Source organism: Panthera pardus, unplaced genomic scaffold, assembly GCF_024362965.1.
Source record: "Panthera pardus isolate Hobbes unplaced genomic scaffold, ASM2436296v1 HiC_scaffold_21, whole genome shotgun sequence".
Taxonomy (NCBI): domain Eukaryota; kingdom Metazoa; phylum Chordata; class Mammalia; order Carnivora; family Felidae; genus Panthera; species Panthera pardus.
The window spans coordinates 66,941,308-66,958,092 of NW_026526777.1; the positions used below are offsets into that span (position 1 = coordinate 66,941,308).

Below are 16,785 nucleotides of genomic sequence, written 5' to 3' on the forward strand. Positions count from 1 at the left end.
TTCACCGACTGAGCCACCCAGGCGCCCCATGAACATTTTTGAAATGACAAAATTATGGAAGTAGAGAACAGATTGGTGGCTGCCAGGGGTTAGGGATGGGGATCGGGGGAGGCAGGCGAGGCTCTGAGAAGGGCAACGTGGGGGTCCCGACTGAGGCGCTGTACCAGAGGTCTCCCAGACCCTGCCGGGGGAAGGTGGTGCCGAAAGGGTACACGGGCCCTCTACATAATGTCTTAAAGCTACAATGTCATGTGCGATTATCTCAAAATAAAGCTTCACCCCTCCCCAAACTGAATAATTAAAAAATTTTAAAATACAAAAGGAATTTTCTATTTGTTAAAAACCGAAATCTTACCTTCTGCTATCCACTTTTTGATACATCCAGTCAAAAGTCCCAGCGAACTCGTATGGATTGCTGCTGACAGTATAGCTTCTAACTGTTCTTCCTAAACCACACACGTTAAAAGAAGAGAAAGAAGTAAGAAATGAAGATAAAGGACCACTGACCGCAGACTCAGAGATAGCAAGTTCAATAATACAAACGGATAAAGGCTTAAAAACTCCTAACTCACTAGGTGGCTCTAAACAAAAAGCCAGACAAGAACACACAGCTGGTGACGTGAACTAACTACCATCCTCACCCACACCGGTGGCGGGGATGTAACACGGTAAAAGCCACTTTGGGAAACAGTCGTAAATACGGAGTCACCTCGCGACCCGGCAATTGCACACCCAAGAGAAATGAAGACGCACGCCCACACCAAAAGCGTACACGACACGGTACTCGTCATAGTCCCACACTGAAAACAAGCCAAATGCCCACCGACTAAAGAATGGATGGACAAAATGTGGCACAATCCTGTACAGACATCAAACAGGACGAAGTACTGGTGTCTGCTACCACACAGTGAACCTGAAATTCATACAAATGTGAAGTTTCTAGAATAAGTAAGTCTGCAAAGACAGAAAGTGGATCAACGGTTATCAAAGGCTGGGGGACGGAGGGCAAGGAAACAGTATGGGGGTTTTTGTGGAGGCGACAAAAATGTTCTAAAACCGAATGTGGGGCCGGGCGCACAATTCCAGGAATTTATTCAAAACCACTAAATTAGCCACTTTAAACAGGTGACGTAAAGTATAGGCGTTATGTCTTAATAAATCTGTTACTTAAAATATCGTAAGTCACGTTTAATATCAAAGAACTCGATGAATTTCATTCATCCGTTCTTTTAACAACGAATTGCATGAATAAACAGATGAGTTACACAGGAATACAGGGGGCTATGATATGATAAAGGTTCCCCCAAATGAAGAAAAGCACAATTCTAAAAGGAGACTCACTAAAGCATTTACGTTACAATCAGGGACAAAACAAGAATGTCTGCTGGTACCATTATTTTCCCAGTCTGTGGAGGTTCTACCAAGTATGAGAAAATAAACAAGAGTGGGAAAAGAAATGGAGTCTAGATTTGCTGCCGACTGTGTACCTTGAAAATCTAAGAGATTCTAATTCAGTTAAGTAGTTATTAAGTGAAGACACAAAAGTCAATTGCATTTTTATGTGCTAGCAACAACCATTTGGAAATGAATATAGGAAAAAGGTTCTACTCACAATGAGCAAAACTAGAGAACACTTATGGATGAAAACAGAAAGAAGTCCGTAGGAAAATAACCATAAACTCTTTTGCTCATAGATGTAAAACAAACCGTGGATAAATGGGAAGATGCACCATTTAGACTTGGATCTGATAAAGATGTCAATTCTCTCTAAATTTAGTATGCGAATATAATAAATTTCCAAAAAGAATTCCAATGGAGGTACTGGATAAAATCATCTTATAACTAATACAAAAAACTGCCTATGAATTGACCAAAAATTACAGAAAAAAAAAAGGGCTGCATTAGCAAGTATTAAAGCAGTATATTAAAATGGCATAGAAATAAATGAAATGAATAGGACAAAATTAAAACCCAGAAACAAAACCCAGTACATGCAGACATAGGAAATCAAATAAATGTGGTATTTCAGTAGCATGCGAAAAGGACATTCTGTGTTCTGTTTCATAAGTGGTATAGGACAGCTAGACTAAACATCATCTGGGAAAAAAGAAAAAAATCCTATCTTTGTGATTTGATACACAAAGATGAATTAAAGCTTTAAATGTTAAAGAGACATTTTAAGTGTTAGGAAGATTTTTTTTTTGAGCCAGAGCTATAAAATACATTTGACCACAAAAATATTAATTTGTATGTAGCAAAAGACACTGTAAGACAATCGAGAAGAAAACAGCAGGGGAAATACCTGTAAAACTTCTGACAAAAAGGGTAAATGTGTATTTCATAAAGAATTTCTATAGACAGCACAGTAAAAAACGGTAAAACCTATAAATATGTAACTAATGATCAGCCAATAATATGAAATTGCACACACATCATGCAATTTGTATACTGCATGTATACTAAAGGATATGTAAAGAGATATACGAAGAAAAGGCTACAAGTTAAAAAGTCCTCATAACCATATACACAAACAGATGATGACCCAGACCATGACCCGGGTCTAGACGGAGGCGACTGCCAGCCCCCTGGAAACCTCCCTCTCCTCCTCCCTGATCAGAAGCAAGTCCCACCTCCCCCTACCATCTCCCACGGTGACCACTACCGCTCCCCTGCCTTCTGAAGGAATCATTTTCTTGCTTTTCTTTTTGTTTTACCTCTACGTATGCATCACTGAAGAATACAGTGTCATCTGGCCTGTTCTAGGAATGGTCAACAAAATGTCAATATTTATGTGCCTCTATACACTTTAGCCAATTTTCTAAATTAAAATTATTCACGTATTATTTATATAGTTGGGGAAAAAATACCCAAATGAGTTGGAATACCAGGTTTAAAATAATCATAGAAAACACTAAATGCTGTTTTGTCCACATGGCTGAATTATAGGTAATTTTTTCTCATGTCAAAGTTTTTTTTGTTTGTTTGTTTACTTTTGAGAGAAAGACAGGAGTGCAAGTGGGGGAGGGGCAGAGAGAGAGGCACACACACAGAATCTGAAGCAGGCTCCAGGCTCCGAGCTGTCAGCACAGAGCATGACACGGGGCTCGAACTCACAGACTGTGAGATCATGACCTGAGCTGAAGTCGGATGCTTAACCGACTGAGCCTCCCAGGCACCTCATCTCATGTCAAAGTTTTAAGATATTATTGCCTTAATTTGACAGTATATAACTAGAAAAAAAATAACCAGTATGAAGTTTCCTAAAGTAAAAGGGTTAAATGGAGCACTTAGAGCACCCAAGTCCTTGAGGATGACGAACAGCTCTCTGCTATCACCAAGCTGGAGCATTCGGCAGGGAAAGGCAGTTTCAATCCCTGACTCACCTGGGCTCACGCTCTTGCACCAGTGCTGTTCTCACAGGGGCCAGAAAATGGCCCCCAGTCTGTTTTAACAGCTTCCCCTCAGGACAAGCCTGAGGCCGCCATGGGGTGCCTCCTGTCCCGTGTCCTCCTATACAGCTAAGTGAACCCGGGGCCGAGTTACGGCTAATGAGTCCTGGGAGTATGTGACGTAAGCCACAGCCAAGACCACAGCTACTGATCATGCAGCGTGAGCGTTACATCACCTAACCTACCTTCGCAGAAATGATCTAGTAGACTTTTATTACAATAGAAGCTAATAATCTATGACCCAAAATAAACAAGAGTTAGAAATCACCTCACCTGAGTTAAGTTGGAAGGCTGAATATCAACAAGTCTTGGTGACAGAAGGCCAGCCATAAGACATCGATTATAACCATCAGGTATGAATTCACTGAGAGATGGTCCTGATTTCTTTAAAAAAGTCAAAGTCTGTAAAGATCGATTAATAAACGTCAAAAAATACACAACTTAATCAAATTTAAGAATAATTAATAAGCTAATCACCTTAGTTTACACTTAATATTCTGAATAAGACTAAAAGACGCTGAATGGAAATTGCAAAAGACTCCATTTTTACACTTCTGGCAAGGAACAGGGTTTATAAGGTTCTTGAGCTAAACCGATGCTTATTAGTCATAAATAATATTACTGATGAGGGCATTGTAGGTCAGTTTTTCTTTTTATGAAAGATAACCCTATTCCTTCCCTAAAGCTGACAGACTTGGTGACAGATCTAAATGAACACCCCCCCCCCCCGCCCAGGCCCCCTCACTGCCCCCGGCAGTTTGTTCCTCCTGATCTGATGTAAAAGGATCTAATATCAAGTATAAATACGGCATTCATGCACATCTAGCTGATTATCCATTTAAAAATCTGCCATTTTGTGTTTCCCCAGAAAAGTATTTTTCAACATCAGTCATCGCCCACTCTGCCAGGCACTGTCCTAGGTACCTTCTTTGCGTTACTTCATTTATTCATAAGCTTCCTGAGGAGAAAGAGGAGAATTAAGAGGATGGACAAAAAGGGATGTGGTTAAGGCACTGACCTACTTCGCTATTCTCCTTAAGGTTCAAGTGGCCGACATCCACACAAAGCTGCTAAAAACAACCCAACACCTCTTCTGGCACATTGCCAGAACAGGCTGTCGGTAACTAATGGCACTAGCTGCCAACATCACAAACCTAGCGGGACCTACCACTTGAGCTGAAACGACAGTCTGTACAATTAACACTAAATGCAGCTGACATCCACGACCGGACTTTAGCCCGATCAGACACACTCTGTCCAGTGTTAGTTGCCACCTACCTCCTTGTGAAAGCCATTACAAGTTATACGAACAATTCCTGAGTTTAATAAACAAGTGGCATCTAAAAAAAAAAGATGAAAAAATATCCGCTCACATATTAGATTTTTAGATGGCACTAATACAACAAAATTTATCCTAACAAGAGGCTGGTAGGCAAGGTTATCAAAATCATTGCATATAATAAATTTAAAAACGGGGCGCCCGGGTGGCTCAGTTGGTTAAGTGTCTGACTCTCGATTTCGGCTCCGGTCATGATCTCGCGGTCCGTGGGCCACGCTGGGCTCTTAGCAGCACGGAGCCTGCCTGGTATTCTCTCTCTCCCTCTCTCTGCCCCTCCCCTGACTGCATATGCATACTCTCACAAAATAAATAAACTTTAAAAAATAAATAAATAAAATAATTCTATCCTGGCAAGATACCAAGCCGCACCGTAAGTAATAGTTATCTTTTCTAACAAATTCAAAATAGTGATACTTTCTTTATAAAACATCTAAGTATTAAATTTCTCATGTACGTATCAAATGAATTTCCTCAGCTGCCCATATATTAACTATCGGTAATGAGACATGAGCAAGTAATTACATACACGTGCATACCACACACTGTATATGTACCATATGTATATGCACACGCGTACTATACATATACGTATTTCACACCAACACGCAGACACGTGTGATTTTTCTTGAAAGGTCATGTTAAGGAAATACATACCAAAATTGTAAGTACTTGGGCTAAAAAACTGCTCAGGAGGCGGGAATGAGGGAGGCACTCCTCGACTCAAGCTTCTCTCGTGCACCAGCACATCCAAGATGTAGTGTGGGGAAGCCTTACTCACGACAGAATCCAGTGACCACAATGCAAAATAGGAGCAACTATGCAGATACTCTCCTGATCTACAAGAAAATTTTACAAAACCATTAAGTCACCGAGCGGCTACACATACAAATACGAGAAAGAGAAAAAGAGAGAGAAACCATACCTTAGCGAGTCTGGCATTTGCGCATGATACCAACGATTTATGTCAAAAAGCCCCAGGTACACAGAAGGCTTCCCTTGTCCATATACATTCACCTGCCAGGTAAAGACTGAAACACTGGTGTCAGGAGACAGCGCTGAAAGAAAAGCACGTAGTTTTAAAAAATGGAATAAATCATTGCAAAGTAAAATTACCCCGAATAAAATTTCAGCAACGTTTTCTCACAAATTAAGGAGTCTCAACTGCTATTTGATATACCAGAGCACACTTCTATCGTTCATTCTGTAAGGAGAGTGACATTCACTTGTATCTTAACTGTTTTCCTATTTCAAGAAGATCTTATTAAGAAGTACGCATCAGAAAAGTTCTATCCTGGCTTATTCTCGCTTAACGCTTTGTCAACTTTGATGCAGTGGAGGTAGAAAGCAGAAAATGACTTGGATGAGTATTGTCCCAACAACGGAACACAGTACCAGAGAATCTCAATAGCCATGACGGGCGGCCTAGGCGCTTGGCTTAATTCCTCAGAGGAATTCTAGCTGAGAAGGACTGAGCCAGCCGTACGGTAACGGGAGGAAAGACAAGGACTTGGATGGTGGCTGTGGGATGGAAAGTCAGAAACAAAGTGAGAGAAAACAACAGGAGAGAAAGAAGCAAACGTCTGAGACCCAACAAACAGGAAACAAAGCGGAAGAGGGGCGGGGACAGTGAGAAGAGGTGGAGAGCTCTGCTTGGGGCATTTGTAGCTCGATGTGATGACTGGACCCCCTACAGACGTGGAACAAGAAAAGAAGACACGCTCAGGACGGATGAAGTGCCCCTGAGGATGAACCCCAGTAAGACCGCCGACACAAATACGGCCCTAGTGCAATTCCCGGGACTGCACGAACCCCTCCCACGGTCCCAATCAATCCTCCCGACTGCCTGCTGCAGAACGTACAACTGTATTATTCCACTCACGGATGGGGAGAGGGAGGCTCAGAAATGTTACATAATTTGTCAAAGGTCACAACTAGTGACACAGCTGGGATCCGAATCCGCGCTGGATTCTAAACCCTCTGCAACCGTGACTGAGCAAGGCTTGTTTACCAGGAAGAAGGGAGGACACGAAAGGAAACAGAAAAATTAAAGGCATCCAAGGCAGGTCTCAAAAATACACAGAGGGAAGCATTATTCACAGCCTCTTCATTCTGGTCAAAACCAGAGGCCATTTTTGTCCATTTAGAGAGACGTGGACGAAAATACAAGGCTCCTTCATTAAGGGTCTCCGAATCTACTCCATTCTTGAGTTCCGTACGGCAATGTGGAGAGTAAGAAACACCTAGGAGCTCAGACAGACCTAAATAAATTTCCATAATTAGTATCTCAATTTGTTAACTGCCGGGAGTATGAACTCTAAAAAGCAGTAACTGTCATAAATCTTACGTCAAGATAAATCTTAAAATCAGGCATTGCACATGATATATATTAAGAGCACTTTTTAACTGACCTTCACTCATACCTTCCTCTCTGTCGCCATGATATCGAAATTTCTCTATACTCTGGCAGCCCAACAGCTTGGTATTACTAGTCTGTCCCCTCAAAGGAAACATGCCACCCGTGAGGTCCAGTGTGTATCTCTCTTCACAGTACTCTAGCCCCTGAAAGATAAAACGTACGCAAATCTTAATAGAATTCTAGGCAAAAAGTCATTCAGAAGTTAAGAACTCTCCAAATCTGGGACGCCTGGGTGGTTCGGTCAGTTAAGCAGCCGACTCTTGGTTTGGCTCAGGTCATGCTCTCACGGTCCGTGAGTTCAAGCCCCACATCAGGCTCCGTGCTGACAGTACGGAGTCTGCTTGGGATTCTCTCTTTCTCCCTCTCTCTCTGCCCCTCCCACTCTTTCTCAGAATAAACTTTAAAAAATAAAAAATAAACGTTCTCCAAATTGAAACATTTTTCACACAATACGAAGGAAACACAAAAAGTTAAAGAATAAAGAGAACAAATCACTGAAAAGGGCTCTGAAATTTTATATAGCACATGACACACGAGGCTAAATTTAGTGTCTCGAAAATAGTCACCAACAAATCTAAAGCCGTTACCAAACGTGGGAACCCTGTACTTTGGGCTGCAGCGTAAACTGGACTAACCATCAAAATTACACACAGACACGCCCCAGGCCGGCAAACGTGTTCCTGTGTTCTCAGTGCAATTCTCGCTCTAGAGCAGCTCTTCACTTTGTTTTTGCCCATCAATGTCTGTAAGAATCTAACAAAAGCTATGAGACTTTCTCCCCAGAAACATCCACTGATGACAAAAATGTCACACAGATTTCAGAGACTTCGTGGATTCTTTAAAGCCCGTCCACGTATCCTCAAACACGAGGTTAAGAAAGCCTGTTCCACAGAAAGGAACGCGAGGGTTGACCACACTGCCGTCAGCAGCACGGCCCTTCTTCCTCTAGAACTCAACTGGAAAAACGGTCATCTGAAAGTCCAATGCGTTTACCCGCGTTTACAATTGTTAAGTGGCAAGACCGTTTAAAAAAAAATTTGTTTTTAATTTTGGGGCGCCCGGGTGGCCGAGTCAGTTGAGCGTCCAACTTCAGGTCACGATCTCACGGTCTGAGTTTGAGCCCCGCATCGGGCTGGCTGCTACCAGCGCAGAGCCCACTTTGGATCCTCTGTCCCCCTCTCTCTCCACCCCCGTCCCCTCCTCACTTGCTCTCTCTCTCCAGAATAAACATTTAAAAAAAATTTTATTTATTTTTTTTAAGATTTTATTTTTAGGTAATCTCTACACCCAACGTGGGGCCTGAACTCACAACCCCGAGATCAAGAGTCGCGTGCTCCACTAATTGAGCCAGGCCGGTGCCCTGAGACCGTTTATAAAGTCACCTCATGGCTTACTGCTTTGGTATTAGTGCAACATGGGGGAGCTGTTTTTCTCTGGTACCAATCAGGTCACAAGATGAGTCTTGTCTAATCTCATTTTAGGGGACAGCGATACCTGGGCAAGTTAAGAGTGCTACCCGGGTAAAACAGCTAGTCTTGTGATCCCTACTCTAACACTCTTTCTGTTATATTATGAATACATTATTCACTTGAAGAGAAGAATAACTTTTCGATATGTTAATATCTTTAGACAAAGACTAAAAAAGGCAAAACGGTGACAAAGCGGTAATAACGAACCCGTATCCCCAGTACCATTTACCTCATACAAGATTTGTCCCGATGCCAAACACTTTCTATCACCAAAGGCCAGCTGAAGCAGGTGTAAACTCAAAACGTCCCCTTCACTGGAAGAAACAGAGATTAACTGAGAAGAAACGCTAAATATCACATTCATACATTAAGCATCTCTTACTGTCCAGTATGCAACGCTGCACGTGACAAAACTAAGGTCAATGTGAAGAACTTACTTTTACTTGGTCGTTTTCACAAAATGCAGTCCTCTGAAACAATAACTGATTTTTATTTTTATTAGAAAAAATTTTTTTAAATCTTTTATTTACTTTTGAGAGAGACAGAGCGTGAGCGGAGGAGGATAGAGTGAGTGGCGGAGAGCAGAGCAGAGAGAAGAGAGGGAGACACAGAATCCGAAGCAGGCTCCGGGCTCCGAGCAGTCAGCACAGAGCCCGACGTGGGGCTCGAACTCACGAACCGCGAGATCATGACCTGAGCCTAAGTGGGACGCTTAACTGACTGAACGACCCAGGCGCCCGATTTTTATTTTTAACTAATTCTAATTAGCTCAAACTGATGTGATTTGCAAACTTTAGGTGACCCCTTACGTGGCGGAGACTACAGCTGCTGGGTCAACATTCCCTCTGCCCTTCTTTCATAGGGAAGTGTTCGTTAGGCACATGGCTGCCTAAAATATGCCACATTTCCCAGCCTCCTTTGCGGCTGGGTGCAGAAGGCCCAAGTTCCAGGCAACAGATGTAAACAGAACTATCCCACGGCAACCACAGAAGGCCCTCGGCACGGGACAGCACGTCCTCTGCTCCTCCTTCCTGGTCTCTCCCTCCATCCTGGGAGGCTTCTGGCTGAAATGACGGGGTTGCCCTGTACCACAGCAGGAGGGCTACACGGTAAGGACATAAAGCAGATACCGAACCAGCTGTGCACTGCTCAAGTACAGCACGCGGTAAATGTTAAGAGCACAGACTTCCATACTGTCTGAATTTGAATTCTTCTTCTCTCGGGCCCATCTTTCTTAGAACGCCTACTTTACCTGGCTTCCAAGGATACCACACTGTCTTAATGGTCCCCACACTACACTACCCGTAGTCCTCTGCCGGCGGTTCTGCCCCCTGCTTCCCAACCTTCAATCATCTCTGAGCGCAGAAGGCTTCCCAGCTTCTTCTTTTCTCTAGCTAGTCTCACTCTGGGCTAGTGGTTCTCTACCTTGGTTGCTTATTATTAGAATCACCAGAGGAGTTTTGAAAAACTACTAATGCTTAGATAGACCCTACCACCAGAAAGAGATTTCATTGGTCTGGTACAGCCAGACCAAACTCAAATAGTCACATTATCCTGACCTCCATGGCCCTTTAGAGACCAGTTCTACTTTTCTGACCTCGCCCGTGACGGCTCTGCGTTCTACCCTTTCCTGCTCTTGTTGCTTTTCCTTGTGACGTTTTTCTAAGGTCTTTGCAATCTTTCCTGCAGATCTTCCCATGGCTCTCCTCCCTCCCTGTCCCAACCCACTTCGTCCACATCTCCCTAACTACACAATCTGAAATAGCAGTTCCCTACATCACACACATTCTGTATTTCCTCTCCCAGCTTTATTTTTCTGTATTTAACATCACTACCTGAAATTATGTTAAATATGCGCACTCATATACTTACGAAATATACTCACTGAAATATAACATCTAGAAGAACAGAGATTTATTGGTTATGCATCGCTACATATCTCCAACTGTCACCAGCACATAGTAAATGCTCGATAATTATGTTGAATGAATAAACACGCAGACGTGAAACAAAGACAAATAACCTCGAAAAGACCAAATACTAAACAGGATAAACTGGATACAACCACCATTAAAGGGACACCGCACAGTTTTTCCATTCAATTTTCCATATTACAAAATTAACGTGGCTTTTATCATAATCGATGAGCTCTGTGGCAACAGCTAAGACCTACGCCCGTGTCATCCCATGGTGGCACAGTCACTCCACAGTGATTCTTCTCTTCCCTTTTTTACCCTGTTTAAGTAATCACTCTGGGGGCAAAAAGGAAGGACCATACCATCTGTCCTTCCGATTTAGACTTTCAATCTAAATTTGTATTATTTTCACCTACTTATAATACCAGTAAGATGTTGGTAAAGTCCATGACCAGGGGATGGAAGAAGAGCCTTTGTTAAATTAATCACACACCTTCGTAAAGTGAGAGAGTAGCCTAAGAATGGCTTAAAGCAGGATTCCTGACCTGAGGTCTGCGGGGAGACGACGAGCAGTCTGTGAGCTCCCATGAGTTGTAAACAAGATTATTTCTATCTGTTTATATGTGTATGTGAACAATACAGAAAAAAGACACACATGTACACACATATAAATGATACACGTATACGTACACAAATCACACACGTACAAACAACACCTCTACACACAGAGCGTATGTAATACTCATACACGCATAAACAAATGTAAATAATCCTGTTTACAACGGGAGCTCACAGACTGCTCTTTGCCTCCCCACAGACCTCAGGTCAGGAATCCTGCTTTAAGTCATATCACACACACATACGAATATATATCACAGCCTTCACCAGATTCTCAAAGAGGCCCACGACCGATTAAATCAAAGACCAGAAGACCACAAAAATACCATTCTCAAAAATATCTCACATCAGTAATACTGACAAATGCAAAGTAAATCATGTAGGAACAAATAATCCAAATTACCAAATAAATTAACCCTGTCCTATTAAAGGAACAGACTACTAGACAGTGGTTTAAAAGTCACTAGAGAGTTATTCCCATGTGTTACTCAGTGTGCTGTGGGTAATCAAGGTAAGTAAATGCAGGGCATCACTCTAAGAGAAACAGAAAACAGTATATTCTGCCCACATTTGAAACTGTGATTCATCTGTGCTTCAAGTGCAAATGCAGTTGACCCTCCAACAACATGGGTTTGAACTGTGCAGATTGCACACAGATTGTTTTCAATCTGCACATAGATTGTTTTCAATAAATACAAAGGGAGATTTTTTGGAGATCTGTGACAATTTGAAAAAAACGTAGATGAACCACCCAGCATAGGTATACTGGAAAAATTAAGCCAAAAATTAGACACTGGTACCAGAATACAGTATGTAACACATATAACACACAAAATATGTGCTAATTGACTGTTGATATTATCAGTAAGGCTTCTGGTCAACAGTAAGCTATTAGTAGTGTAGTTCTGGGGGAGTCAAAAGTTATAGGTGGATTTTTGACGGTGGGGGTGGGGTGGGGGTGAGTAGAAGAGTCAACTATAGAGGTCTGAAAACTACGTCAAAAAAGGACTCAGGGAAGTGCATACAGTTCATGAGGATTTTACACAAGAAAATCAGGAGCAGAGAATATTCACACAGCTTCCTGATTATAAGAACAGAGTGGGCATCACCTACTGATAATACTACAAGAATCAAGAGTGGTATGGTAAAAAAGAACGCAGACTTATTCACCAAGTTCCAAAATAAGAGGAAAACACTCTAGACCTTAGTGTGGGAAATTTAGAAAAAGCAAAATAAAAAAATCCACATAAAGAATAATAAGTCAGGGTGCCTGGGTGCCTCAGTTGGTTAAGCATCCAACTTCAGCTTGGATCATGATCTCTTGGTCTGTGAATTCGAGCCCTGCGTCGGGCTCTGTACTGACAGCTCAGAGCCTGGAGCCTGCTTCGGATTCTGTGTCTCCCTCTCTCTCTGCCCCTCCCCACTCACTCGTGCTCTCTCTTTCTCTCCCAAAAATGAATGTTAAAAAAATTTTTAAAGAATAATAACCAAACTCATCCTAAGAGACAATCCTAGGAGGAAAAATAAATACAACGATCATTTAGATGACAGTCCCCTTGCATTCCCCATCCCCCAGAGCCCTGCTTGAACAGCCCAGAAGACTGTGAACCCATCAAACTGCTGCCGCCCCCACTGCACTCAGATGGATGGAAACACGGACCGGACCCCGTGAGGGAGAGCCCAATAGCGGTCTCTGTATTTTCATTTCACTATTTTTTCAGGATGGACAAATTACAAAAGTGGCAAATTAATTCTTCGTTTCCATCACTTACCACAGAGTAAGAAGGTAAGACAAAACCACGAAGTGGGGATGTCTAATACAAAAACCCCAAGAGACCCCAATTCAGGTACCTAGAGCCCAAGGTGGGATGGACTTGGGAGAAAGTACCGGGAACAACGGGTCACCACCGTCATGGGCTTTATCCCACAAGCTTGACTGTTTCATCGATCATCCAAGAAGGAATGAAACATCAAGGAAAAAGACGAGGAAATCAATACTTCTGTCACTCTAACCCTGGAAATGAGCAAGCTGAACGGATGGAATACAGCTGCAAGGTTTCTCGTGAGCTATACGTGGGACAAAGTTAGACCCTGTGACAGAGTGAAAACTAACCAAATGAATGCTAGGAGTACACTGGGCCAGGCAAACAGGAGGACCAGAGAACAGAGTCGGGGTCGATAAAAACGAGAGGCACACACAACAGAGAAAGATGGTGGGACGCGAGAACACGGGAGGCCGCAAACCCCGGTGTAAGGCAGCGAGGCCGTTGCCTACTCAGCGCACTGGCTCACTCCCGGGTACGGCAGGCAGACAGACGAGCACAGTGTCCTTACCGCCACCTCAGAACTCACTCAACCACCTGGAAACAATCCCTTCACCTTCAAGATCATTTCAACCACCACTTGCTAATCCACTGAACTATGTCGTTTGCACCGAACGGAGACAACGTACTACGAAACTTTCCAATAGAAATTAACTGCTGCCGCATCGCTGGCAAATGTTTTTAAAAACACGTCTCACGCTTACCTGTCCTGTGTAGACTGAACAGCCCACAGGTAACAGCAATTACGAGGGTCGTTCTCCGGCTCTTGAAAAGTAAGTGCGTACACGGGAACTCGTCCACCTTCCAACTGAGTGTAGTACCTACAACAGGCACAAAAAGTGGTCTGCGTCATACTGTTAACCGGTGGTTTCCTGAAGAAAGAATCAGGGGTCTTGGGACAATCTCGGGTTAGAGCAACTGCCGTTCATGCAATCGTCTCATCTTCAAAGATACACAGGGCGTACCAGGTCACGGCCGACCGTGGGCGCGGCGCTGGAAGGGCTAAAACCACTACAAGGGCACCTTCCAGCCCCGCGAGTGCCACCGTGTGCTGCTCCCCAGAGAGGCAGCCGTGGGCGCTGAAACCCCGACACAGCGTGTCACCTCGGCTGCTCGCCCCGGGCCAGTTTCCCCATCGCAACACCAGGGCGGCGAGAGCCCGAGGGGCTCCCGTAAAGCACCTAGAAATCAGCCCCGAGAGGCCGGCCGGCGCTGGGGAAGAGCCGGAGAGGCCGATTCTCCAGGCTCTCGGGAGCAATTCAAAGACAAGAGCTGGGAAAAGGTTTTCCGCGCAGAGAGCCAAGGTGGCCTTCCCGCGGGGGCCACCAGGCAACAGCACCACCGCCTCATCACGGGTACCTTGCAAAACCCAGACCAAAAGAAAGGGCTCTGAGGAGGTGCAAGGACGGAAGTTACTTCAAGAGCCTGTCATTCTCTGATATTATCAAAGAACGCAACAGTGAGCAAAGGGCCTGGTTTGAGATGAGAGAACCTCGTTAGTTTCCTCCTCTCTTTTCTCGTCCGCTTCAAACGTGGCATAGGGCATACACTGATTACCAAGAAGAGCCCGGTAGGTACCAATTTCTTGGCGAGAATAACGGAACAGAAAGTTTGGAAGAGTGACTACTGTTGACTTTTTGGCAAGATAAATTACTCAAGAAAATATTCCAATAGGCCTTGAAAAAAAATGAAAAAATACCAAATTAACAACTTGGGAGAAAAATGGGCATCCACTTAACTCTCTATACAGACTAGAAGTCTGTAATGCCTATTTGCTACCTTCCTCAGTAAAGGGCTACTTCCCTCAATAAAGGGTCAATTCCACAGCATTTTAAGGACTTTTTATGAATTTTTTTTTTTTTTTAAATAATCTCCACACCCAACGTGGGGCTCAAACTCACAACCTCAAGATTAAGAGCTGCACGCCCTACTGCCTGAGCCAGCCACGTGCCTTCAACAATCTGAACGCCAAAAATACCAATTTAAAAAGTATCGATACAACTGAGGGAAATTTAAACAGGATAAAAATTTCAAAACATGGTATCTTTTAACGTTGATTTTAAAAAAGTCTCTGTTGGGGCGCCTGGGTGCTCAGTCGGTTTAGCGGCCGACTTCGGCTCAGGTCATGATCTCGCGGTCCCTGAGTTCGAGCCCCGCATCGGGCTCTGTGCTGACAGCTCGGAGCCTGGAGCCTGTTTCGGATTCTGTGTCTCCTTCTCTCTCTGACCCTCCCCCATTCATGCTCTGTCTCTCTCTGTCCCAAAAATAAATAAACTTAAAAAAAAAAATTAAAAAAAAAACAAAAAAACTCTCTGTTTTTCCGTCAACCAAGAACTTCTACCATTAGCTTTACACGTGTGGTTATAAGGAAAGTACTCTGGACAGAATTCGCACCCCGTAAATATATCGTTTACCTTTACAGAGTGGTGTTTTACTAGCAAATGGCACACAATAACTGAAATGTCTTTTAAATATACACCAAAAGACTCGACCTAAATTCACGTGCTAAATCATTCCTTTATATCAAGCTGTGATTTCATGCAGTAAGAAATTATTCACACTCAACTGGTCACCTATCCTACCTTTTTCTCTTTACGCTAATTTTAAAATAGTAATACCTGAGTACGAGCTATATTCAGAAAGCAGCTACCAATGAACAAACGAGAAAAAAGTTGTACTTACTCTCTTTTCATGCTTTTCATATTCCACAGAGCTAGATAGCCATCGGAAAAGCCCACGGCCAGCTGGTTAGTCCTGCCGATGTAACAGAGCGCCGACGCAGCTGTCCCGGACGGGCTTGCGAGCTGGAGGCCCAGATGGCGCCCTGCCCGCATCACGGTCTCTCTGATGTGCGGCACCTCAGCTGGGATGCCGGTGACGACTTCAAGGTCTGGAGACACAAAGGGAGTAAGATTAACAAATCGTAAAGAGCACAAAAGGGAACGGGTCACCTGCTAGGCAAGCTTCAGCTGAAGACCACTGTGGTCAATTACGACAAGATCCATGATGACAAAGCAGGCTGAACTATACGACAGCCACCTGTATCTGTTCAAACGCTACGATTTTCAAAATACATTTAGTTGTGTAATTTTTTTAAAAAATCTCATGGTACGTTTTCAAATATTCTCAAAAGTATGCTCTTCTTTTTAAAGTATTAAACGATTTCCTTACTAATCAGAAACAAAGCTGATGGTTTCTTTATTTAAATTTAGAACTAAGAACCTAAATATTCCCTTTGGAGCAGTGGCCGGTTCCAGGTCTGGGGCAGGAAATACGTAAGATGAGCCTAGTTCATCTCGTGCCGGAAACAGAGGAAGCTATCATAGTCTAAAGGGGATTTGTCAGACTAAATGAAGGGGTTTTCATTAGTAAAAAATAACATTTTGAACATCAAAAAAACAATGAAAATGAATGAACGAAACACATTAAGTAAACACACACTCATAAAACTTCATGAGTTCCTATCCTGCTCACCTACAAAAGACCTTACTATAAACCATTTTAAGTCCCTGAGTACCAGCTCCTTACTCTGAAAATTAGTACTTAAAGAAATAGTAAGCATTTATCCTGCCTTTTCTGTACAAACTGTATTTCAGGGTAAACAAACAGCCCTGGTTAATGAGAAACTTCTTCCTTAGATTAACAGAATTTCAAAATCATCATTTTTGTATCCCCTAATGAATGAAGAGATTGAGGTAACAATCTCCATGGATGAGGGCTGTCTGGGTGGCTCAGTCGGCTGAGTGTCCGACTTC

The 16,785-nt window shown here is 43.2% G+C and overlaps 1 protein-coding gene across 1 annotated transcript in view; it reads right to left on the reverse strand.

Annotated features, from left to right (window-relative positions):
• Positions 1 to 16,785, reverse strand: part of AHCTF1 (AT-hook containing transcription factor 1) — a 78,171-nt gene that overhangs the window by 39,415 nt on the left and 21,971 nt on the right. Inside the window, 9 exon segments of the mRNA XM_053909422.1 lie at positions 356 to 446; positions 3,723 to 3,851; positions 4,728 to 4,789; positions 5,443 to 5,624; positions 5,711 to 5,843; positions 7,197 to 7,347; positions 8,903 to 8,987; positions 13,735 to 13,851; positions 15,713 to 15,920. Of these exon segments, the coding sequence (XP_053765397.1) occupies positions 356 to 446; positions 3,723 to 3,851; positions 4,728 to 4,789; positions 5,443 to 5,624; positions 5,711 to 5,843; positions 7,197 to 7,347; positions 8,903 to 8,987; positions 13,735 to 13,851; positions 15,713 to 15,920 (1,158 nt within the window).